Source organism: Oncorhynchus masou, chromosome 1 (assembly GCF_036934945.1).
Source record: "Oncorhynchus masou masou isolate Uvic2021 chromosome 1, UVic_Omas_1.1, whole genome shotgun sequence".
NCBI classification, from domain to species: Eukaryota; Metazoa; Chordata; class Actinopteri; order Salmoniformes; family Salmonidae; genus Oncorhynchus; species Oncorhynchus masou.
Genome location: NC_088212.1, coordinates 10470280 through 10497011, shown reverse-complemented (window position 1 = coordinate 10497011; position 26732 = coordinate 10470280). Strand labels below are relative to the sequence as shown.

The window sequence follows — 26732 nt, the reverse complement described above, 5'->3', positions numbered from 1 at the left end:
CTGAAGAAATATATCTAGTTTTGGGTCTTCTACAGAAACCCTAGCTCGTGATCTCTTGGGCCGATTGTGGGCCAATCACTGCAGAAGAGCGGAGCTATGGAGCTGACTTTACAGCCTCCATTTCACCTGCTTCTCTCACTGGTGACTCGCTGGGCCCTGACATGGTCACTGGTGACTCGCTGGGCCCTGACATGGTCACTGGTGACTCGCTGGGCCCTGACATGGTCACTGGTGACTCACTGGGCCCTGACATGGTCACTGGTGACTCGCTGGGCCCTGACATGGTCACTGGTGACTCGCTGGGCCCTGACATGGTCACTGGTGACTCGCTGACACTGTCACCTCGCTGGGCCCTGACATGGTCACTGGTGACTCGCTGACACTCTCACCTCGCTGGGCCCTGACATGGTCACTGTCACCTCGCTGGGCCCTGACATGGTCACTGGTGACTCGCTGGGCCCTGACATGGTCACTGGTGACTCGCTGACACTGGTGACTCGCTGGGCCCTGACATGGTCACTGGTAACTCGCTGACACTGTCACCTCGCTGGGCCCTGACATGGTCACTGGTGACTCGCTGGGCCCTGAAATGGTCACTGGTGACATGGTCACTGGTGACTGACACACCTCGCTGGGCCCTGACATGTCACCTCGCTGCTGGGCCCTGACATGGTCACTGGTGACTCGCTGACACTGTCACCTCGCTGGGCCCTGACATGGTCACTGGTGACTCGCTGGGCCCTGAAATGGTCACTGGTGACTCGCTGACACTGTCACCTCGCTGGGCCCTGACATGGTCACTGGTAACTCGCTGGGCCCTGACATGGTCACTGGTAACTCGCTGACACTGGTGACTCGCTGGGCCCTGACATGGTCACTGGTGACTCGCTGTCACTGGTCACTTCTATCTGTGTATGTGAGTGTGTGTGTATAAAGTATATTACTGGGTGTTTTGAGTGGGGGCAGGGTGGGGTGCAGGTCTTTGTTGCAGTAGTCCTGGTCAGTACAGCACTCCAGAGATCTTCTCAGTCGGGAGTTGCCTGTGTCCTGGAAGCACAATTACATCATATGAATGCATCAGATACTGTTGCTGTTCAATTTCTCACACTGTTCCCACAAGTGTAGCAACTTTCATGCTTTTATGAAAATGTTTTGACCCAAGATGGGCAAATATCGCCTGGAGTACACCTCGTACAGACAATACATTGATGAATTGAAGATGTGTTTGTGGTGTGCTGACTACACTACATGACCGAAAGTATGTGGACACCTTGTCGAACATCTGATTCCAAAATCATGGGCATTAATATGGAGTTGGTCTCCCCTTCGCTGTGAGAATAGCCCCCACCTGGGAAGGCTTTCCACTAGATGTTGGAACATTGCTGCAGGGACTTGCTTCCATTCAGCCACAAGCATTAGTGAGGTCAGGCACTGATGTTGGGAGATAAGGCCTGGCTCGCAGTCTACATTCCAGTTCATCCCAAAGGTGTTCAATGGAGTTGAGGTCAGGGCTCTGTGCAGGCCAGTCAAGTTCTTCCACACCAATCTTGACAAACCTTGCTTTGTGCACAGGGCATTGTCATGCTGAAACAGGAAAGGGCCTTCCCCAAACTGTTGCCACAAAGTTGGAAGCACAGAATCATCTAGAATGTTATTGTATGCTGTAGTGTTAAGATTTCCCTTCACTGGAACTAAGGGGCGTAGCCCGAACCTTTGTAAAACAGCCCCAGACCATTATATCTCCTCCACCAAACTTTATAGTTGGCACTATGCATTCGGGCAGGTAGTGTTCTCCTGACATCTGCCAAACCCAGATTCGTCCATCAGACTGCCAGATGGTGAAGCGTGATTCATCAAGTCAGAGAATGCATTTCCACTGCTCCAGAGTCCAATGGCGGCGAGCTTTACACCACTCCAGCTGATGCTTGGCATTGCGCATAGTGATCTTAGGCTTGTATGTGCTCCCGACGAACAGTTATTGTGTTGACATTGCTTCCAGAGGCAGTTTGGAACTCGGTAGTGAGTGTTGCAACCAAGGACAGATGCTTCAGCACTCAGAGTTCCCATTCTGTGAGCTTTTGTGGCCTACCACTTTGCGGCTGAGCCATTGTTGCTCCTTGATGTTTCCAATTAACAATAACGGCAATTATAGTTGACCAGGGCAGCTCTAGCGGGGCAGAAATTTGATGAACTGACTTGATGGAAAGGTGGCATCCTATGACAGTGCCACGTTGAAAGTTACTGAGCTCTTCAGTAAGGCCATTCTACTGCCAATGTTTGTGTATGGAGATTGCATGGCTGTGTGCTTGATTTTATACACCCGTCATCAACGGATGTGGCTGAAATAGCCCACATATACAATATATACAAAAGTATCTCATTACCTATGGACTGTATCTACTACGAGTAATCAGCAGCCAACCTACTTTGAGAATGGATCTGAGAATCATCAATCATTATTCATTGTGATGTAATATGCTAAACGGATCCTAAAATCAGCACTCCTACTCTGAGACGATTGATATATACAGTCCCCTGATTGTGTGTGGAGGGAATTGTCTGCTTTCTACTGTGCCGTCCAGGTGGTTGGTGCTGCTGTCAGTGTCCAAAGGTGTGGATTTACTGGTGTATGATGAAGTTACCCTATGCGCTGATCTGGGTCAGTTTAGCATTTTCACCATTATTTGTTAAGGTTAGGATTTGTGGAGGGGAAGCTGATCCTAGATCTGTACCTAGGGGAAACTTAGTGGTTTCACTGTGGAAGAGTGAGGTGGTTTCACTGTGGAAGAGTGATGTGGTTTCACTGTGGAAGAGTGAGGTGGTTTCACTGTGGAAGAGTGAGGTGGTTTCACTGTGGAAGAGTGATGTGGTTTCACTGTGGAAGAGTGATGTGGTTTCACTGTGGAAGAGTGAGGTGGTTTCACTGTGGTGGAGTGGGGTGGTTTCAGTGTGGTGGTTTCAGTGTGGTGTAGTGGGGTGGTTTCAGTGTGGTGTAGTGGGGTGGTTTCAGTGTGGTGGAGTGGGGTGGTTTCAGTGTGGTGGAGTGGGGTGTTTTCAGTGTGGTGGAGTGGGGTGGTTTCAGTGTGGTGGTTTCAGTGTGGTGAAGTGGGATGGTTTCAGTGTGGTGGAGTGGTTTCAGTGTGGTAGAATGGGGTGGTTTCAGTGTGGTGGAGTGGGGTGGTTTCAGTGTGGTGGAGCAGTTTCAGTGTTGTGGAGTAGTTTCAGTGTGGTAGACTGGGGTGTTTTCAGTGTGGAAGAGTGAGGTGGTTTCACTGTGGTAGAGTGGGGTGTTTTCAGTGTGGTGGAGTGGGGTGTTTTCAGTGTGGTGGAGTGGGGTGGTTTCAGTGTGGTGGTTTCAGTGTGGTGGATTCAGTGTGGTTGATTCAGTGTGGTGGAGTGGGGTGGTTTCAGTGTGGTGGTTTCAGTGTGGTGTAGTGGGGTGGTTTCAGTGTGGTGGAGTGGGGTGGTTTCACTGTGGCAGAGTGGGGTGGTTTCACTGTGGTAGAGTGGGGTGGTTTCACAGTGATAGAGTGGGGTGTTTTCAGTGTGGTAGAGTGGGGTGTTTTCAGTCTGGTGGAGTGGGTTGGTTTCAGTGTGATGGAGTGGGTTGGTTTCACTGTGGTGGAGTGGGGTGGTTTCACTGTGGTGGAGTGGGGTTGTTTTAGTGTGGTGGACTGGGGTTGTTTTAGTGTGGTGGAGTGGGGTGGTTTCAGTGTGGAAGAGTGAGTTGGTCTTACTGTGGAAGAGTGGTTTGAGTGTGGTAGAGTGGTAGAGTGGGGTGGTTTCAGTGTGGTGGGGTTGTTTCAGTGTGGTAGAGTGGTAGAGTGGGGTTGTTTCAGTGTGGTGGAGTGGTTTCAGTGTGGTAGTGTGAGGTGGTTTCAGTGTGGTGGAGTGGTTTCAGTGTGGTAGTGTGAGGTGGTTTCAGTGTGGTGGAGTGGTTTCAGTGTGGTGGAGTGGTTTCAGTGTGGTGGGGTGGTTTCAGTGTGGTAGAGTGGGGTGGTTTCTGTGTGGTGGAGTGGGGTGGTTTCAGTGTGGTGGAGTGGGGTGGTTTCAGTGTGGTGGATTGGGGTGTTTTCAGTGTGGTGGAGTGGGGTGGTTTCAGTGTGGTGGAGTGGGGTGTTTTCTGTGTGGTGGAGTGGGGTGGTTTCAGTGTGGTGGTTTCAGTGTGGTGGATTGGGGTGTTTTCAGTGTGGTGGATTGGGGTGGTTTCAGTGTGGTGGAGTGGGGTGGTTTCAGTGTGGTGGAGTGGGGTGGTTTCAGTGTGGTGGATTGGGGTGGTTTCAGTGTGGTGGATTGGGGTGGTTTCAGTGTGGTGGAGTGGGGTGGTTTCAGTGTGGTGGATTGGGGTGTTTTCAGTGTGGTGGAGTGGGGTGTTTTCAGTGTGGTGGAGTGGGGTGGTTTCAGTGTGGTGGTTTCAGTGTGGTGGATTGGGGTGTTTTCAGTGTGGTGGATTGGGGTGGTTTCAGTGTGGTGGAGTGGGGTGGTTTCTGTGTGGTGGAGTGGGGTGGTTTCAGTGTGGTGGAGTGGGGTGGTTTCTGTGTGGTGGAGTGGGGTGGTTTCAGTGTGGTGGAGTGGGGTGGTTTCAGTGTGGTGGAGTGGGGTGTTTTCTGTGTGGTGGAGTGGGGTGGTTTCAGTGTGGTGGAGTGGGGTGGTTTCAGTGTGGTGGAGTGGGGTGGTTTCAGTGTGGTGGATTGGGGTGGTTTCAGTGTGGTGGATTGGGGTGGTTTCAGTGTGGTGGAGTGGGGTGGTTTCAGTGTGGTGGATTGGGGTGTTTTCATTGTGGTGGAGTGGGGTGTTTTCAGTGTGGTGGAGTGGGGTGGTTTCAGTGTGGTGGTTTCAGTGTGGTGGATTGGGGTGTTTTCAGTGTGGTGGATTGGGGTGGTTTCAGTGTGGTGGAGTGGGGTGGTTTCAGTGTGGTGGATTGGGGTGGTTTCAGTGTGGTGGAGTGGGGTGGTTTCAGTGTGGTGGAGTGGGGTTGTTTCAGTGTGGTGGATTGGGGTGGTTTCAGTGTGGTGGAGTGGGGTGGTTTCAGTGTGGTGGAGTGGGGTGGTTTCAGTGTGGTGGTTTCAGTGTGGTGGATTGGGGTGGTTTCAGTGTGGTGGAGTGGGGTGGTTTCAGTGTGGTGGATTGGGGTGGTTTCAGTGTGGTGGAGTGGGGTGGTTTCAGTGTGGTGGAGTGGTTTTTTTTCAGTGTGGTGGATTGGGGTGTTTTCAGTGTGGTGGAGTGGGGTGTTTTCAGTGTGGTGGAGTGGGGTGGTTTCAGTGTGGTGGTTTCAGTGTGGTGGATTGGGGTGTTTTCAGTGTGGTGGAGTGGGGTGGTTTCAGTGTGGTGTTTTCAGTGTGGTGGATTGGGGTGTTTTCAGAGTGGTGGATTGGAGTGTTTTCAGTGTGGTGGAGTGGGGTGGTTTCAGTGTGGTGGTTTCAGTGTGGTGGTTTCAGTGTGGTGGATTGGGGTGTTTTCAGTGTGGTGTTTTCAGTGTGGTGGTTTCAGTGTGGTGGATTGGGGTGTTTTCAGTGTGGTGGATTGGGGTGGTTTCAGTGTGGTGGATTGGAGTGGTTTCAGTGTGGTGGATTGGGGTGTTTTCAGTGTGGTGGATTGGGGTGTTTTCAGTGTGGTGGATTGGGGTGGTTTCAGTGTGGTGGAGTGTGGTGGTTTCTGTGTGGTGGAGTGTGGTGGTTTCAGTGTGGTGGAGTGGGGTGTTTTCAGTGTGGTGGATTGGGGTGGTTTCAGTGTGGTCGATTGGGGTGTTTTCAGTGTGGTGGATTGGGGTGGTTTCTGTGTGGTGGAGTGGGGTGGTTTCAGTGTGGTGGAGTGGGGTGTTTTCAGTGTGGTGGATTGGGGTGGTTTCAGTGTGGTCGATTGGGGTGTTTTCAGTGTGGTGGAGTGGGGTGTTTTCAGTGTGGTGTAGTGGGGTGGTTTCAGAGTGGTGGAGTGGGGTGGTTTCAGTGTGGTGGAGTGGGGTGGTTTCAGTGTGGTGGAGTGGGGTGTTTTCAGTGTGGTGTAGTGGGGTGGTTTCAGAGTGGTGGAGTGGGGTGGTTTCAGTGTGGTGGAGTGGGGTGGTTTCAGTGTGGTGGTTTCAGTGTGGTGGTTTCAGTGTGGTGGATTGGGGTGGTTTCAGTGTGGTGGAGTGGGGTGGTTTCAGTGTGGTGGTTTCAGTGTGGTGGTTTCAGTGGGGTGGAGTGGGGTGGTTTCAGTGTGGTGGTTTCAGTGTGGTGGAGTGGGGTGTTTTCAGTGTGGTGGTTTCAGTGTGGTGGAGTGGTTTCAGTGTGGTGGAGTGGTTTCAGTGTGGTGGTTTCAGTGTGGTGGAGTGGGGTGTTTTCAGTGTGGTGGAGTGTTCCTCAGACTTACCCTGCACTGGAACTCTGATCCCACCAGACCCAGACATCCTGATGTGAGGACAGGGACCCCTCCCTCCTCTTCATCCACCATGGTGAAGCAGTACCCATCCGTCCTAAATCACAACGCATCACATTACCATCTAGATCATCACAATCTACCCGCACTATCACCATTAATCAGATCATTATCCATCCTCGATCAAAAAACACAATGCATTACATTACCATCTGTAACATCATGATCAAATCAAACTTTATTTTGTACCAAAAACAGAATTCAGTACAAGGTGCTTCACATACATCATTACTATATACATTATCACCCTTACTCGGATCATTAATGCATTAATAACATTAATAACAAAATTATCAATAATTTCTATTATGTCCAGCACAATGACTTCAGGTACTTATTAATAATGTACATTGGGGAGAACAGGTATTTGAAACACTGTCGATTTTGCAGGTTTTCCTACTTACAAAGCATTTCGAGGTCTGTAATTTTTATCATAGGTACACTTCAACTGTGAGAGACGGAATCTAAAACAAAAATCCAGAAAATCACATTATATGATTTTTAAGTAATTCCTTTGCATTTTATTGCATGACATAAGTATTTGATCACCTACCAACCAGTAAGAATTCCGGCTCTCACAGACCTGTTAGTTTTTCTTTAAGAATCCCTCCTGTTCTCCACGCATTACCTGTATTAACTGAACCTGTTTGAACTCGTTACCTGTATAAAAGCCACCTGTCCACACACTCAATCAAACAGACTCCAACCTCTCCACAATGGCCAATACCAGAGAGCTGTGTAAGGACATCAGGGCTAAAATTGTAGACCTGTACAGGGCTGGGATGGGCTACAGGACAATAGGAAAGCAGCTTGGTGAGAAGGCAACAACTGTTGGTGCAATTATTAGAAAATGGAAGAAGTTCAAGATGACGGTCAATCACCCTCGGTTTGGGGCTCCATGCAAGATCTCACCTCGTGGGGCATCAATGATCATGAGGAAGGTGAAGGATCAGCGCAGAACTACATGGCAGGACCTGGTCAATGACCTGAAGAGAGCTGGGACCACAGTCTCAAAGAAAACCATTAGTAACACACTACGCCGTCATGGATTAAAATCCTGCAGAGCACGCAAGATCCCCTGCTCAAGCCAGCGCATGTCCAGGCCTGCCTGAAGTTTGCCAATGACCATCTGGATAATCCAGAGGAGGAATGGGAGAATGTCATGTGGTCTGATGAGACAAAAATAGAGCTTTTTGGTCTAAACTCCACTCGCCGTGTTTGGAGGACGAAGAAGGATGAGTACAACCCCAAGAACACCATCCCAACTGTGAAGCATGGAGGTGGAAACATCATTCATTGGGGATGCTTTTCTGCAAAGGGGACAGGAAGACTGCACCGTATTGAGTGGAGGATGGATGGGGTCATGTATCGCGAGATCTTGGCCAACAACCTCCTTCCCTCAGTAAGAGCATTGAAGATGGGTCGTGGCTGGGTCTTCCAGCATGACAATGACCCGAAACACACAGCCAGGGCAACTAAGGAGTGGCTCCGTAAGAAGGATCTCAAGGTCCTGGAGTGGCCTAGCCAGTCTCCAGACCTGAACCCAATAGAAAATCTTTGGAGGGAGCTGAAAGTCCGTATTGTCCAGCGACAACCCCGAAACCTGAAGGATCTGGAGAAGGTCTGTATGGAGGAGTGGGCCAAAATCCCTGCTGCAGTGTGTGCAAACCTGGTCAAGAACTACAGGAAACGTATGATCTCTGTAATTGCAAACAAAGGTTTCTGTACCAAATATTAAGTTCTGCTTTTCTGATGTATCAAATACTTATGTCATGCAATAAAATGCAAATGAATTACTTAAAAATCATATAATGTGATTTTATGGATTTTTGTTTTAGATTCTGTCTCTCACATTTGAAGTGTACCAATGATAAAAATGACAGACCTCTACATGCTTTGTAAGTAGGAGAACCTGCTCAATTGGCAGTGTATCAAATACTTGTTCTCCCCACTGTATATTATCAACAGCTTCATCTAATTAATTAGTGAATGGGGCTAATTAGTCAAATGTTGTGAGTACTATTCACAACTGGTGTGTGTGTGTGTACACGGTTTTCTATACTTGTGATTATCAGAAGGAATAGTGAGCCAACAAAAATTCTGGAGAAGTGATTTGTGATTTTTTGTAACTCACTTGTAAAAAGTCTTAGGGGTTTAGGTTTAGGGGAAAAAGGGATTTCAAATCAAATCAAATCAAATTTTATTTGTCACATACACATGGTTAGCAGATGCGAGTTAATGCGAGTGTAGCGAAATGCTTGTGCTTCTAGTTCCGACAATGCAGTAATAACCAACAAGTAATCTAACTAACAATTCCTAAACTACTGTCTTATACACAGTGTAAGGGGATAAAGAATATGTACATAAGGATATATGAATGAGTGATGGTACAGAGCAGCATAGGCAAGATACAGTAGATGGTATCGAGTACAGTATATACATATGAGATGAGTATGTAAACAAAGTGGCATAGTTAAAGTGGCTAGTGATACATGTATTACATAAGGATGCAGTCGATGATATAGAGTACAGTATATACGTATGCATATGTGATGAATAATGTAGGGTAAGTAACATTATATAAGGTTGCATTGTTTAAAGTGGCTAGTGATATATTTACATCATTTCCCACCCATTAATTTTTGGTCCCCAAAAAGTCCTCACAGGAATAGTGTGTGTGTGTGTGTGTGTGTGTGTGTGTGTGTGTGTGTGTGTGTGTGTGTGTGTGTGTGTGTAGCTTTACTAACAGGTCAGGTTCAGGGTTGTTATTGGAGTTAAATATTAGCCCAGAGGACTTCTGTTTCATGACGTTAATGATGAATTCATGTTATATTCAATGTTGGCAAGAGACAGAGTAATTAGCCACGGATGTTATTGTGTGTGACAGCTTGTGCGTTAAACTAATTAGCACATCAGGCAATAATATAGAATGTCAGGGAATATTTGAGGGTTGAGTTGCTAAGGGGAAAACACATCGACAGGGAACATGTCAGTGAGCAAGCGCCACTCACCCTGCTAACTTGTCACTCCAAACAAACTGCATTAGGCAGAACAATACATATGAAACTGCTAAATCATACTGTAAGTACACCTGTAAGGTGAAGTACTGAAACATGTTTTCTTCCATGCTTATCAATACAGCCTAAGGAGAGAATGAATGTGGCCCATACTCACAAATCGTTTAAACATGCTGGTCTAGGATCAGTTTCCCCTTTTAGATCATCATTAATAAGATTATATGGACAGAGAGGACCTGATCTGAGATCAGCACTGTGAATGTGGATGGGCCAGAGTGTTGGATCTGCATGTGCAAGATGAGCATCAAATATATGCGTAGGATATAGTGTGTGTGTTTGGTTTTCACTATCCTTATGGGGACCAGAAGTCCTCACGAGGATAGTAAAACAAGGAATTTGGGACAAGTGGGGACATTTCACCGGTCCCCACAAAGAAAAAGGCTATTTTAGGGTTAGGGTTTATTACGTTTAGGAGTTAAGAAAAGTATGATTTTGTGATGGGAATCAATTGTTTGGTCCCCACAAGGATAGTAAAATAAATGTGTGTGTGTGTGTGTGTGTGTGTGTGTGTGTGTGTGTGTGTGTGTGTGTGTGTGTGTGTGTGTGTGTGTGTGTGTGTGTGAGAGAGAGAGTACATTCGTGAGTGCATGTGTGCACAAACATCCGTGTGTGTGTGTGTGTTGGGCCCACACCTGCAGGTGTTGTTGGTGGAGTCCTCAGGACAGTGGTGATAGCAGTAACACCAGAGCTGTCGCTGGGGCAGGGCTGGGGCTGTGCTCCCACTGGCGTCCTTTTCACTGTCCACCACCGCCTTCCCCAAAGTCCTCAGCAACATACTGTCCAGAACGTTAGCTATAAGGACAGGACACAGAGAGACAGAGGGTTAGACTTAGGATTCACAAGCAACAATCACACCTTCATTAGTTTGGTCACAAAAACAAGTCATTGGGATGGGCTGGGGTTGGGTTGGGATGGGCTGGGGTTGGGATGGGCTGGGGTTGAGATGGGTTGGGATGGGATGGGGTTGAGATGGGTTGGGATGGGCTGGGGTTGAGATGGGCTGGGGTTGAGATGGGTTGGGATGGGCTGGGGTTGAGATGGGTTGGGATGGGCTGGGGTTGGGATGGGCTGGGGTTGAGATGGGTTGGGATGGGATGGGCTGGGATAGGCTGGGGTTGAGATGGGTTGGGATAGGCTGGGGTTGAGATGGGATGGGCTGGGCTGGGGTTGAGATGGGCTGGGCTGGGCTGGGGTTGAGATGGGCTGGGCTGGGGTTGAGATGGGCTGGGCTGGGGTTGGGATGGGCTGGGCTGGGGTTGGGATGGGCTGGGGTTGAGATGGGCTGGGCTGGGGTTAAGATGGGCTGGGTTTGTGATGGGCTCGGGTTGAGATGGGCTGGGCTGGGGTTGAGATGGGCTGGGGTTGGGATGGGCTGGGCTGGGGTTGAGATGGGCTGGGCTGGGGTTGAGATGGGCTGGGCTGGGGTTGGGATGGGCTGGGCTGGGGTTGAGATGGGCTAGGCTGGGGTTGAGATGGGCTGGGCTGGGGTTGAGATGGGCTGGGGTTGGGATGGGCTGGGCTGGGGTTGAGATGGGCTGGGCTGGGGTTGGGATGGGCTGGGCTGGGGTTGAGATGGGCTGGGCTGGGGTTGAGATGGGCTGGGCTGGGGTTGAGATGGGCTGGGCTGGGGTTGGGATGGGCTGGGCTGGGGTTGAGATGGGCTGGGCTGGGGTTGGGCTGGGCTGGGGTTGAGATGGGCTGGGCTGGGGTTGGGCTGGGGTTGAGATGGGCTGGGATGGACTGGGGTTGAGATGGGTTGGGATGGGCTGGGGTTGAGATGGGTTGGGATAGGCTGGGGTTGAGATGGGTTGGGATAGGCTGGGGTTGAGATGGGTTGGGATAGGCTGGGGTTGAGATGGGTTGGGATGGGCTGGGGTTGAGATGGGTTGGGATGGGCTGGGGTTGGGATGGGCTGGATTCAGCATTTGTTTTTGTTTCTCATTGATTATAGTGTTGTTGTACAAGTCAATAATAAACAGGTGATCACAACAACAACAAAAATTACATGGCAAAGTCTTGGAAGTCGTATTCCAAAATAGTTACATCCAAGTAGCCATTGTTGTTCTATAGTCTCCAGCGTTTCCTACACACACATCCCGGTTCAAAAGAGCACCTGTTTGTCACATCAGGAGAAGAAAGTGGAAGTGTTCTAAATAGTATCCCGCACACTACTTTTAACAAGAGCCCTATGGACCTGGTTCAAAAATAGTGCACACTATAGGGAATATGATGCCATTTGGGACGCAACCTTTCATTCATACGTTAGGGGGTTTTCATTCATTCTGGCACACTCATTCAGACCAGATGCTTCACAGCTGCATCGTGGAGATCGTCCAAAAAAAAGAAAAAAGTAAGTGTCCTTCCTTGTTACAATAAACACTAGCAAGTCATACGATACCCACTCCAAAGATTGACTTCACACCGATCAAATCGTCCGATCTGTCAACAGCGGAAGAGCTTTCCAGACAGAGTGGAAGACCGTGGAACCAGGTAGCCAAAAGAAGTAGGACATTATCCTTATTATGTATAGACAATAGCTTTACAGAAACCCTAGTCCCTTAATATGTATTCGCCATATATTCGACATATACACTGAGTGTACAAAACATTAGGAACACCTTCCTAATATTGTGTTGCACCCCCAATCTGCCCGCAGAATTGCCTCGTCTAGGCATGGACTCTACGAGGAGTAGAAAGAATTCCACAGGGATGCTGGTCCATGTTGACTCCAATGCTTCCCACAGTTGTGTCAAGTTGGCTGGATGTCCTTTGGGTGGTGGACCATTTCTTGATACACACTGGAAACTGTTAAGCGTGAAAAACCCAGCAGCGTTGCAGTTCTTGACACAAACCGGTGCGCCTGCCTGGCACCTATTACCATACCCCGTTCAAAAGCCCTTAAATCTTTTGTCTTATCCCTTCAGCCTCTGAATGGCACACATACACTATCTATGTCTCAATTGCCTCAAGGTGTACAAATCCTTCTTTAACCTGTCGCCTCTCCTTCATCTACACTGATTGAAGTGGATTTAACAAGTGACATCAATAAGGGATCATACTGTCGCTTTCACCTGGATTCACCTGGTCAGTAGTCTGGTACGCCATGGAAAGAGCAGGTGTTCCTAATGTTTTATCTACTCAGCGTATAAAAAACACGTGTGACTTTTGGGGACATTCATTACTTTTGCCAGTTGCCTTCTTGGGGTGGTTTCCTGGACACAGATTAAGCCTAAAAACCAGCCATATTACACCAGACATGTTAGATCATTTCAACGTCAGGACTGATCTAACAGTAGTCCTGGACTAAAAAGGGCCTTCAGTGCAGAATCAAAATACTGTTTAGTCCAGGATAACACTTCATCTGTGTCTGGGAAACCATCTATTTGTGGAGTAAAGCTAGGAGTTTGAGTGGAGTTTACAGGACAGGATACTGAGGAAGAGGAGGGGTTTACAGGATACTGAGGAAGAGGAGGGGTTTACAGGACAGGATACTGAAGAAGAGGAGGGGTTTTACAGGATACTGAGGAAGAGGAGGGGTTTACAGGACAGGATACTGAGGAAGAGGAGGGGTTTACAGGATACTGAGGAAGAGGAGGGGTTTTACAGGACAGGATACTGAGGAAGAGGAGGGGTTTTACAGGATACTGAGGAAGAGGAGGGGTTTACAGGACAGGATACTGAGGAAGAGGAGGGGTTTACAGGACAGGATACTGAGGAAGATGAGGGGTTTACAGGATACTGAGGAAGAGGAGAGGTTTTACAGGACAGGATACTGAAGAAGAGGAGGGGTTTACAGGATACTGAGGAAGAGGAGGGGTTTACAGGACAGGATACTGAGGAAGAGGAGGGGTTTACAGGATACTGAGGAAGAGGAGGGGTTTACAGGACAGGATACTGAGGAAGATGAGGGGTTTACAGGATACTGAGGAAGAGGAGGGGTTTTACAGGACAGGATACTGAGGAAGATGAGGGGTTTACAGGATACTGAGGAAGAGGAGAGGTTTTACAGGACAGGATACTGAGGAAGATGAGGGGTTTACAGGATACTGAGGAAGAGGAGGGGTTTACAGGATACTGAAGAAGAGGAGGGGTTTTACAGGACAGGATACTGAGGAAGAGGAGGGGTTTACAGGATACTGAAGAAGAGGAGGGTTTTACAGGACAGAATACTGAGGAAGAGGAGAGGTTTTACAGGACAGGATACTGAGGAAGAGGAGGGGTTTACAGGATACTGAAGAAGAGGAGGGTTTTACAGGACAGAATACTGAGGAAGAGGAGAGGTTTTACAGGACAGGATACTGAGGAAGAGGAGGGGTTTACAGGATACTGAGGAAGAGGAGGGTTTTACAGGACAGAATACTGAGGAAGAGGAGAGGTTTTACAGGACAGGATACTGAGGAAGAGGAGAGGTTTTACAGGACAGGATACTGAGGAAGATGAGGGGTTTACAGGATACTGAAGAAGAGGAGAGGTTTTACAGGACAGAATACTGAGGAAGAGGAGAGGTTTACAGGATACTGAGGAAGAGGAGGGGTTTACAGGACAGGATACTGAGGAAGAGGAGGGGTTTACAGGACAGGATACTGAGGAAGAGGAGAGGTTTACAGGATACTGAAGAAGAGGAGAGGTTTTACAGGACAGAATACTGAGGAAGAGGAGAGGTTTACAGGATACTGAGGAAGAGGAGGGGTTTTACAGGACAGGATACTGAGGAAGAGGAGGGGTTTTACAGGACAGAATACTGAGGAAGAGGAGGGTTTTACAGGACAGAATACTGAGGAAGAGGGGGGGTTTTACAGGATACTGAAGAAGAGGAGGGGTTTACAGGATACTGAAGAAGAGGAGGGTTTTACAGGACAGAATACTGAGGAAGAGGAGGGGTTTACAGGATACTGAGGAAGAGGAGGGGTTTACAGGATACTGAGGAAGAGGAGGGGTTTTACAGGACAGAATACTGAGGAAGAGGAGGGTTTTACAGGACAGAATACTGAGGAAGAGGAGGGGTTTACAGGATACTGAGGAAGAGGAGGGGTTTTACAGGACAGGATACTGAGGAAGAGGAGAGGTTTTACAGGACAGAATACTGAGGAAGAGGAGGGTTTTACAGGATACTGAAGAAGAGGAGGGGTTTACAGGATACTGAAGAAGAGGAGGGTTTTACAGGACAGAATACTGAGGAAGAGGAGGGGTTTACAGGATACTGAGGAAGAGGAGGGGTTTAATTGACAGGATACTGAAGAAGAGGAGGGGTTTAATTGACAGGATATATATTTTCAGGGCTGTTAATCGAAGGCTGATGATTGGCTCTTTCGTCTTTGCCACCACTCCTCTCATCAAAGAGCTTTGACACCTCACGATAATCTATTTTACACCCCAAAACAAATAACATGTTTTGTTAAATGGCTAGTTCTCCCAAAATAACAAAATGACATACTGGTTTCCTTACCCTGTAAATCAGTCTATGGACAAGGTAAAACAGCAATTTATGCTTTATAAACAATGTCATTTTGGCATTTGGGTCAACTATCCCTTTGATGTTTCTCAGTCAAACCTGTAACAGCAGTAACAACCTGTAAAATGAACTCCTTAAATGATTAAATCCATAGCATTATCTATTCCCATAAAACAAGGGGAAATATTGAAACTGTAGATCTTCATGCACAAGGACGAATTGAGGTGAACTGAAGTTGAGGAGTTAGGAAAGATATCTCTTTCCTGGCAACTCTGTGTCACACTACTCCTTGCAGCCTGATAGACACATGCATCATTGACGTTGTACTTCAGACCAATGAGGGCAATTCAATCCAATTATATTGTAATTAGGGGAAAGGTCAGCCATTGGTGTTGACGTCAAACAGCAGGGGAAGTGTTTATGTGGCGTGTTCTTGGTTTAAATGGGAAATCTGCAGTTGCTACATACATTTTTGGGCTTATAAATTAATCTTATGTACCCATTGATATACAGCATACCCATTGATATACAGCATACCCATTGATATACAGCATACCCATTGATATACAGCATACCCATTGATATACAGCATACCCATTGATAAACAGCGTACCCATTGATATACAGCGTACCCATTGATATACAGCATACCCATTGATATACAGCATACCCATTGATATACAGCATACCCATTGATATACAACATACCCATTGATATACAACGTACCCATTGATATACAGCATACCCATTGATATACAACATACCCATTGATATACAGCATACCCATTGATATACAACATACCCATTGATTTACAGCATACCCATTGATATACAGCATACCCATTGATATACAACATACCCATTGATATACAGCATACCCATTGATATACAGCATACCCATTGATATACAGCATACCCATTGATATACAGCATACCCATTGATATACAGCATACCCATTGATATACAGCATACCCATTGATATACAACATACCCATTGATATACAGCGTACCCATTGATATACAGCGTACCCATTGATATACAGCATACCCATTGATATACAGCATACCCATTGATATACAGCATACCCATTGATATACAGCATACCCATTGATATACAGCATACCCATTGATATACAGCGTACCCATTGATATACAGCATACCCATTGATTTACAGCGTACCCATTGATATACAGCGTACCCATTGATATACAGCATACCCATTGATATACAGCATACCCATTGATATACAGCGTACCCATTGATATACAGCATACCCATTGATATACAGCATACCCATTGATATACAGCATACCCATTGATATACAGCGTACCCATTGATATACAGCGTACCCATTGATATACAGCATACCCATTGATATACAGCATACCCATTGATATACAGCATACCCATTGATATACAGCGTACCCATTGATATACAGCATACCCATTGATTTACAGCGTACCCATTGATATACAGCGTACCCATTGATATACAGCATACCCATTGATATACAGCGTACCCATTGATATACAGCGTACCCATTGATATACAGCATACCCATTGATATACAGCGTACCCATTGATATACAGCATACCCATTGATATACAGCGTACCCATTGATATACAGCATACCCATTGATATACAGCATACCCATTGATATACAGCATACCCATTGATATACAGCATACCCATTGATATACAACATACCCATTGATATACAGCATACCCATTGATATACAGCGTACCCATTGATATACAGCATACCCATTGATTTACAGCGTACCCATTGATATACAGCGTACCCATTGATATACAGCATACCCATTGATATACAGCGTACCCATTGATATACAGCATACCCATTGATATACAGCGTACCCATTGATATACAGCGTACCCATTGATATACAGCATACCCATTGATATACAGCATACCCATTGATATACAGCATACCCATTGATATACAGCATACCCATTGATATACAGCATACCCATTGATATACAGCATACCCATTGATATACAGCATACCCATTGATATACAGCATACCCATTGATATACAGCATACCCATTGATATACAGCATACCCATTGATTTACAGCATACCCATTGATTTACAGCATACCCATTGATATACAGCATACCCATTGATATACAGCATACCCATTGATTCTTGGCGATTCTAACTTATAATGGCTCATGAGCTTAGTTCAACTGTCGTGCCTCATCAGAACACAAAATATAAGCTTGTTTTACTTCAGAACCACAGGGGGTTGGTGGCACCTTAATTGGATGAGGACGGGCTCGTGGTCATGGCTGGAGCGGAATAGGTGGAAAGGTAATAACAACAACAAACACGTGGTTTCCATGTGTTTGATACCATTCCATTCACTCCCCCCCCAGCAGCCTCCACCAATCAGAACTCAAAATAAAAGCTTCATTGTTTCACACCAATGTTTGAATACAGAGTAAATGCAAGCAAACAAGGATAAAACTATACTGTTGATATCCTGGATGGTCAGTCCTTGAATCCAGAGCTCTTGTCTATGAATTTGCGAGTGGTTACATTTCTCCAGTCTCATCCCCCTCAGCTTTTTACTGAAACAGTGACGGGGGAAACGTTTTGTTATTGTTTCAACTGCTGATTGCTGACTGCCATTTAACACACGTCTGTTTAAAAGAGTGCACCGAAGGTGAGCCTTATAGGAGCACTCACTCACATAAACACTGGTCTAAGTCACTGAGATGGGACGATGGAGGGACGATGGAGGGACAATGGAAGGACGATGGAAGGACGATGGAAGCTTGAAAGTGATGATAAAACACGGTTTACTTTCTCACGTGAATCCTGAGGCTCCAGCTCCTTCCACTCCAAAACATAGATCCAATTCAAACAAAACAGCCATTTCAACTTTACTGCCACCGTCGTCCACTGAGAAGAATGGAGCTAGAGGCAGTGAGGTTGACTAAACCTGTCCTCTTATCCAACCTAATCCCATGGCAAATATCCCTGAGGCCAGAGACAGACAGACAGACAGACAGACAGGCAGACAGACAGGCAGGCAGACAGACAGACAGACAGACAGACAGACAGACAGACAGACAGACACAGACAGACAGAGACAGACAGACAGAGACAGACAGACACAGAGACAGACAGAGACAGACAGAGACAGACAGAGACAGACAGGCTTTCAAAGGGCCAGATAAACAAAGCTCTGGATATGTCCCAAATGACACCCAATTCCCTTTATAGTGCCCTGTGTTTATAGTGAACTACAATAGTGCCTTAAGGGCCCTGATCAAAATAAGTGCACTATACAGGGAATAGGGTGACATTTGGGACGCATATTCTGATTTGGGTGCAGAGAGAGGTGCAGAGAGAGGTGAAGTGGCTGAATAAATGGGATTTGACAGAGCTGCAGGGAGCTCGTCTCAGTTCAGAACAGAGAGGAGAGAGTGCTGTGCACTGGTCTTGTCCCCCCTTTCCAACCTCCTCTGTTGCTCAGCCTTCCCTCCTCTGTCGCTACCCCTTCCCTCCTCCCCCTTCCCTCCTCCCCCTTCCCTCCTCCCCCTTCCCTCCTCCCCCTTCCCTCCTCCCCCTTCCCTCCTCCTCCGTCGCTCCCCCTTTCCCTCCTCCCCCTTCCCTCCTCTGTCGCTACCCCTTCCCTCCTCCCCCCCTTCCCTCCTCCGTCGCTCCCCCTTTCCCTCCGTCGCTCCCCCTTCCCTCCTTCTGTCACCCCCCTTCTCTCCTCCTCTATCGCTCCCCCTTCCCTCCTCCTCCGTCGCTCCCACTTCCTGCCACCTCCGTCGCTCCCCCTTCCCTCCTCCCCCTTCCCTCCTTCTGTCACCCCCCTTCCCTCCTCCTCTATCGCTCCCCCTTCCCTCCTGCCCCTTCCCTCCTTCTGTCACCCCCCTTCCCTCCACCTCCGTCGCTCCCCCTTCCCTCCTCCCCCTTCCCTCCTCCTCTATCGCTCCCCTTTCCCTCCTGCCCTCCTCCTCTGTCGCTCCTTCTTCTCCTCACGCTATGTCAGCATTGTGTACAGTTATGTGAGGTGCTGCTGAGCTGTTGACAAAACAGCCCTGGTGCACCAGAATAATCCAACACCTGGGAGCTGTCAACTGTTCAGAGACAACCAGTGTGTGGTGCTGTTCAGAGACTCCCAGTGTGTGGTGCTGTTCAGAGACAATCAGTGTGTGGTGCTGTTCAGAGACTCCCGGTGTGTGGTGCTGTTCAGAGACAATCAGTGTGTGGTGCTGTTCAGAGACAATCAGTGTGTGGTGCTGTTCAGAGACAATCAGTGTGTGTGGTGCATTCCCCCAGGGGCCCGTGGGTAATAAATAGATACTGATAGAGTAGAGCCAGTTCATCTGCTGGGCTCTGCACCTCACCTAGCTGGTCGTGTGGAACGCCATGGGAGGACACCATTTACATTTCAAACAAAGCAAGGACGGAAAAGTCATGTCAGAGCCAAGAAGGAATCAAGTGTACTTTGACTCCAATGGAAACAGCTTTTGTTTTGGTCAGTCATGTGACCAGCGATCCCTAGTACCCTATAGCTCCTTCTAACCTCTTCACAGGAAAAGCTCTCCGCCACATCAGCAACTGTATAAACTGAGCCACTGGAAGAAAAACATGTTCGTGGTTGGTTGAGAGGGAGAGAGACTGGACAATGTAACGGACATTTTTAGAAGCCGAGTCTCTGGGTAGGGAATGTCTGTGTGTGTGTGTCTGTGTGTGTGTGTGTGTTTGTGTGTGTGTGCATCTGTGTGTGTGTGTGTGTGTGTGCGTCAGTGTGTGTGTTTGTGTTTGTGTGTGTGTGTGTGTGTGCGTCTGTGTGTGTGTGCGTCTGTGTGCGTGTTTGTGTGTGTGTGTTTGTGTTTGTGTGTGTGCGTCTGTGTGTGTGTGCGTCTGTGTGTGTGTGCGTCTGTGTGTGTGTTTGTGTGTCTGTGTGTGTGCGTGTGTGTGTGCGTCTGTGTGTGTGTGTGTGCGTCTGTGTGTGTGTGTCTGTGTGTGTGTGTGTTTGTGTGCGTGTGTGTGTGTGTGTCTGTGTGTGTGTGTATTGTGTGCGTGTGTGTGTGTATTGTGTGCGTGTGTGTGTTTGTGTGTGCGTCTGTCTGTGTGTGTGTGTGTCTGTGTGTGTGTGTGTGTGTGTGTGTGTGTGTGTGTGTGTGGTCAGATGACCCCGTGGTAACAAAATAAAGCGTGAATATTTGACATGATAAAGCTGTACCCGACATGCATATCTTCACGATAGAGACTTTGTCATTAACCTGGTGTGTACAACCGGCAGGTCTTTTTAGTCTCTACAGAGAGGCATGTCCATTCATCTCCTCCCCAGCGTGTTTCTCTTTCCTGTCACCCTTCTCCATGTCTCTGGGTCTAAACCCATCCCCGTGCTGGACCATTTACATAAAGCACGATTGATGGCGATGGTGGACCTTGTATTTGCTATGACACATGATGCAGGGTGTGATCCTTAGCTTTGTGCTCATCGCGGGGCCATACCTCATTGACGGAGAACGTATAGGCAGGATACGGGGCGCTTTCAGCACCCAATTACCGAGCACCTAAAAGCCTGCTCTTTCAGCAGGCGCCACATTGTACAAACTACCAAAGAGAGGGGAGGGGGAAACAGGGAAAGAAAAGGGGAGTTGAGCATGTAGCTCTGACTCACAGCACAGGGTACAGAGACAGGCATCATTAGTTTAGCCCAGTCATGTCAAACAGGCCAAACAGAAAAGCTTTTCTTCACCAACTCCACATAAACACAACCCCCCTTCCCACTTAGAGGACGGGTAGAACGTTGCCTCATTCCAGCGAATCGCTCCTTGCTCTTTCCGTACCTCTCCCCCGCTCATTTAAACTGTAGTATGTCTTGTGTGTGTTTGACAAGGTTCTCAGGGCAAAGAGAAGAGCGGGAACTGGTGTGAAAGATCTTTTTTTGCCTGGTCTTATCTTGATGCTGAAGCCTCCCTGAAACATTGAGATGGGTTACAGCCTAGGCAGACAAGAATGTCCCTTTGAACAGACCACCTCATAGTGTAGTGAAAGTACAGTGCTGATTCGTGAAAAGATATAGTTGCAGTGACTGAACGAGACCCAAAAGCAACTAAAATGCTCAGTTAGAGCGATAGTGTGCTCACACCGGGCTGAGGATTGAGGGTGGCGGTCTCTGTCATCAGTACTGGGCATTGTGTGGGTCTTCACCAGTTGAGTCGGACATTGTCCCAGATATATAGAAAGGTGCCCTGAGGCCTAGCGGAAGTTCTACATCATTACTCTTCCCTCCCTTGACACCGCCTTCTCATCCAGCAGCCCCCCTTTCCCCCTGTTATGTCTCTCTTTCCCCCACCCCTTTGTATATCTTCCCTCCCCCCTCCCCCTTTCTCTCTCCTCCCCCTCTCCCAAACTCTCTCCCCCTCTCCCCTTTCTCTCTCCCCCAACACCCCATCCTCACCCAACAGCCACGTTTTCCCCCCTTTTCCCCCTGTTATTTCTCTCTTTCCCCAGCCCCTTTGTATATCTTCCCTCCCCCTCCCCCTTTCTCTCTCCTCCCCCTCTCCCATTTCTCTCTCCCCCTCTCCCCTTTCTCTCTCCCCCAACACCCCATCCTCACCCAACAGCCACCTTTTCCCCCCTTTTCCCCCTGTTATTTCTCTCTTTCCCCAGCCCCTTTGTATATCTTCCCCCTCTCTCTCCTCACCTCTCCCCTTTCTCTCTCCTCATCTCTCCCCTTTCTCTCTCCTCCCCCTCTCCCATTTCTCTCTCCTCACCTCTCCCATTTCTCTCTCCTCCCCCTCTCCCCTTTCTCTCTCCCCATCTCCCCTTTCTCTCTCCTCCCCCTCTCCCCTTTCTCTCTCCTCCCCCTCTCCCCTTTCTCTCCTCCACCTCTCCCCTTTCTCTCTCCCCCTCTCCCCTTTCTCTCCTCCACCTCTCCCCTTTCTCTCTCCCCTCTCCCCCCTTTCTCTCTCCAACCCCTCGCTCCCCCCTCTCTTCTCTCCTTTCTCTCCTCCCCATTCTCTCCCCTTTCTCTCTCCTCCCCCTCTCCCCTTTCTCTCTCCTCCCCATTCTCTCCCCTTCCTCTCTCCTCCCCATTCTCTCCCCTTCCTCATCCTCTCTCTCATAAAGTCATTGGGCTTTGTTTGTCCAGGCCGGTGGCGGCAGGTGAGGGTTCCTTGCACCCAGACAGCTGAGGAGGAGGGGAGGAGCCAACGTTCAGGGAGAGATGAGAGAGACCGTCGCTAACCTCTGACCCCTCCCATCAATCATCCCCCTGTCACTCATCTTACCAGACCCCCCCCAAGCACTGGTTGGGACAGGAACAGGTGACCACCAGGTAACTGGTCCACATCAAATGTCACACAAGGCCCATAGACATCAATCAGACAGAGAGAGGGAGGGAAGGGGGTGAGAAGGAGGAGGGAGAGGGGGAAAAGGGGGATGAGAAAGAGAGAAAGGTAAAGAGAAAAATGGGGGAGAAAATGAGAGAGAGAGAGAGAGAGAGAGAGAGAGAGAGAGAGAGAGAGAGAGAGAAAGAAACCACTTCAAAGAGTGCAGCTTCCTCTGAGACTAAAGGAGTTGGGACAGAAAGAGTTGATCTAGGAGGCAGCATTCAGGGACGCTGAAAAGTTTAGCAACACGTTTTTCTAACACTGTAGGCATTCCTCAATGTATCACCCAGAAGAATGGGCACTATGGAACTACTATACAACTGCCAACCTTTTGACCAACAAACATGATGTTTTCCAGCCGAGGGAGCGATTGTGTAGCTCTGAATGACAGCAACTAAAGGGCGCCAGAACTTTGTGCTCATTCCAAAGCAGACGAGCCCCTCGATGTTATTCTTTTGAGCCATGAGAAACACAAATCACACTAAATCCATAGAATAGTGTGAAAGGCATCCAGCTGGTCTCTTCATTATACCCCCTCTGTCATCTGGACTGCTCTTCACAACACACACACACACACACACACACACACGGGAGAGTGAAGCTGGCAAAACACCCACCTACACAACCTTTTATGGGCAAGCAAGACAGTCAGACACAGCCTGAAGAGTAGAGCCGTCTAAAAGGTTGCCTGAACCAAACGTATTAGTGGCATATGAAAGTCATAGGCATTTCAAGTGAAAGTGTTGTCATTGCGCTTTGTCTAAATGATACGACGGATGTTTAAAGAATCATTTGAAAGGCTACAGCCACTCGTAACTGGCAGAGAGATCAGTGAGGTGAGGAATCTATCTGCTGCTTTCCATCACAGCTGAGAAAAGCCACTTGGGTTGGAAACAGAGCTAGCCTGGGCCCAGATCTGTTTGTGCGGGCACCTCAATGACTATAAGAGTTGGTGAGATCTGGGAATAGGCTGAAACAGAAGCACCTCGCTAGAGGGAAATCCAAGACTCATAATATGTAAATTCTCAGATACTTAGTGATGTGAAATGATCCAGAAAGGAATCAGGGTATTTATAAAACAAAGACTGCTGATCTCGGATGGATTCACGTCCGTAGGGACATCAAACCTGGACCGTTTTCTGACCACAAACTGGAGGTACACTACAACTCCTCTACCAACTCCTCAACTCTGAGTCGCTTCACAAACAAATGGCAGCACACAACAAACTTCAAATATTCCCTATCTAGAGGACCCAGGGCCCACATTTCCTACCTAGAGGACCCAGGGCCCACATTCCCTATCTAGAGGACCCTGGGCCCATATTCCCTATCTAGAGGACCCAGGGCCCACATTCATTCCCTACCTAGAGGACCCAGGGCCCACATTCCCTATCTAGAGGACCCTGGGCCCATATTCCCTATCTAGAGGACCCAGGGCCCACATTCCCTATCTAGAGGACCCAGGGCCCACATTTCCTACCTAGAGGACCCAGGGCCCACATTCCCTATCTAGAGGACCCTGGGCCCATATTCCCTATCTAGAGGACCCAGGGCCCACATTCCCTACCTAGAGGACCCAGGGCCCACATTCCCTATCTAGAGGACCCTGGGCCCATATTCCCTATCTAGAGGACCCAGGGCCCACATTCCCTATCTAGAGGACCCTGGGCCCACATTCCCTATCTAGAGGACCCTGGGCCCATATTCCCTATCTAGAGGACCCAGGGCCCACATTCCCTACCTAGAGGACCCAGGGCCCACATTCCCTACCTAGAGGTCCCATATTCCCTATCTAGAGGAACCAGGGTCCACATTCCCTACCTAGAGGACCCATGGCCCATATTCCCTATCTAGAGTACCCAGGGTCCATATTCCCTACCTAGAGGAACCAGGGCCCATATTCTGTACCTAGTTGACCAGGGCCCATAGGGCCGTACCTAGTTGACCAGGGCCCATAGGGCCGTACCTAGCTGACCGGGCCCATAGGGCCGTACCTAGTTGACCTGGGCCCATAGGGCCGTACCTAGCTGACCTGGGACCATAGGGCCGTACCTAGCTGACCGGGCCATACCTACTTGACCTGGGACCATAGGGCCGTACCTAGCTGACCGGGCCATACCTACTTGACCAGGGTCCATAGGGCCGTATCTACTTGACCAGGGCCCTCCCTGAAAAGAAGCAAATTTCCCAAATGTTATTTTTTTTATGAATACAAAGAGTATACAGGTCTCTCTCACTCTCACACACACACACACCACACACACACACACACACACACACACACACACACACACACACACACACACACACACACACACACCCTCTCTGGTGAAACAATCTAAAAGGGAAAGGAAAGCACATTCTCAGGATAATAAACCCCCTGTATCCCCATTTTGCACATTGTAAATGAAGCGCCGCAAGAAACGTCCACATCATCTCTCCAAAGCTCTCCAATAAACAGTGTCGGGACAGCTGTTTTGTCTCCTGACAACCCGTTCCTGAAGGTTTTAAACATGTTCCTTTTCTTCCCTGAGCTGTTTCAAGGTCCCACTTCAAGCATCAATTCACTGCATTGGAAACACCAAATAAACACTCCAGCTTCAAATAAACCTTGGAAAAAGTCTTTGTCGAGGACGGATAGAGACAAAGACAAGAAAGGAGAAGTTATGTCTCCCTTAGTCATTTAGCAGATGCTTTTAATCCAAAGCTTTTATGAGTCTCTCGTAACTGATACAAAATGGTGGTTTGGATCGTTATGAGAAGACAATAACAAGACATAAGGATGTTCTTGACAAATGAATGAATGACAAATCAGTGTAAAAATAAGGTCAGGGGTGAAGTTTCCCCTAGTTACAGATCTAGGATCAGCTTCCCCTCCCAAATTCCAACCTTCACTATTATAGAGCCCCACAGTGGAGATGTCATACATGGAAATGGTTCCAATAGTTTCCCCATCATTTCTTTTTCCCATAAGGGATTTTAGAAAAACTTTAAATAAGGGCTGTGTTTCGTGTAGGCTTGCCCTAGCGTGACTTTGTGATAACCATGTGAATCTCTTTTGCGGACAAGGTGACTGTTATCAATATAGTCGGTTCTATTTATTCTCAGATTCGAAAATGCTAATTACAAATCCCTACAAGCTCTTGCTCGTCACCTCTAGCTGGCACCATTGCTAAAAGGTACATTTAAAGAAATGTAGACAATTTATTCATTGCTACATTTAGCTAACATTAGATTAATCCAGAGATTCTTACCTTTGCCTCGATTCGGCAGTCCCGTCCAGATCATCATGGCATTTGTAGTTCTTCATGATAGCCACATTAGCAGATATTTTAGCATTTCATTTGTTGGGGGTAAATACAGGTGAATATACTGATAAAAGTAATCTTGTCCGAGAGAGATTTGCATGGCTATTAAAACATCACACCATGGTAAGACTACATTAACCACAGTCCTTACGTTAAGTGTTTCTAAAATCTCCAATGGGAAAAATGAATGGTGGAAAAACGATTGGAACCCTTTCCCTGTTTGACCGCTAGGTTTTATGGGTATTATGACTCATACTGTGGTACGCTATAGGGGAAAACGTACACCTGGACCAGGAACACCATCTAGGGGCAATTTCCCCCTACTCTATCATAAGGCAGCTGGAAGTTAAGTGTTATCTGAAGGCTTAACTCCATGACCAAGACCATGGGTAAAATACAAAAAACAAACATGTACATTACAACAGATTAAACGAAGGTATCATTGGAATACATTTAGAGGGTGTAATACAATACAATAGTATTCTTTTATCTTTATTTAACTAGGCAAGTCAGTTAAGAACACATTCTTATTTTCAATGAAAGCCTATGAACGGTGGGTTAGCTGCCTTGTTCAGGGGGAGAATAACAGATTTTTACCTTGTCAGCTCAGGGATGCGATCTGGCAACCTTTTGGTTGCTAGTCCAACGCTCTAACCACGAGGCTACTGCCCCCCCCCCCCCATGAATCTACCATTTCTATTCTTAACTCTTGGCAAGGGATATTGGCATCCACAGTACTGGCATCAACTCTATACTTTTTGTATCCCCCCCATTTTTTTAATTTTAATTTTATTTTTTACATAAATGCACTGTAATTTAAGACTTACAACTGCAAATTGTCTCTCTGCCTGATGACAAAACATGTACAATTGCAGGATATTAGCTTGAAAACGAATATGTCCTTTCTGATGTAAAGGTCCTTTATAATGTTTCTTCCCAGCGCTCATGGTTCGTCCTGCACTACCAAAGTCAGAATACAAACTCCTTGTATGCTATTTTTATCTCACTCGAGGGGGTCCCTGAGGAATTGACTATCACAAAAAGGGTCCCCGGCCACGAAAGTTTTGAGAAACCCTGA

General features: G+C 47.7%; 1 protein-coding gene across 1 annotated transcript in view; it reads right to left on the bottom strand.

Moving 5' to 3' along the window:
• bmpr1ba (bone morphogenetic protein receptor, type IBa) overlaps window positions 1-26732 on the bottom strand; it is a 146287-nt gene that overhangs the window by 12541 nt on the left and 107014 nt on the right. The window contains exons 3-5 of the mRNA XM_064937421.1: window positions 10124-10283; window positions 6349-6451; window positions 945-1047 (exon numbers count right to left, since the gene is read on the bottom strand). Of these exons, the coding sequence (XP_064793493.1) occupies window positions 945-1047; window positions 6349-6451; window positions 10124-10283 (366 nt within the window). The remainder of the gene's footprint in view (window positions 1-944; window positions 1048-6348; window positions 6452-10123; window positions 10284-26732) is intronic.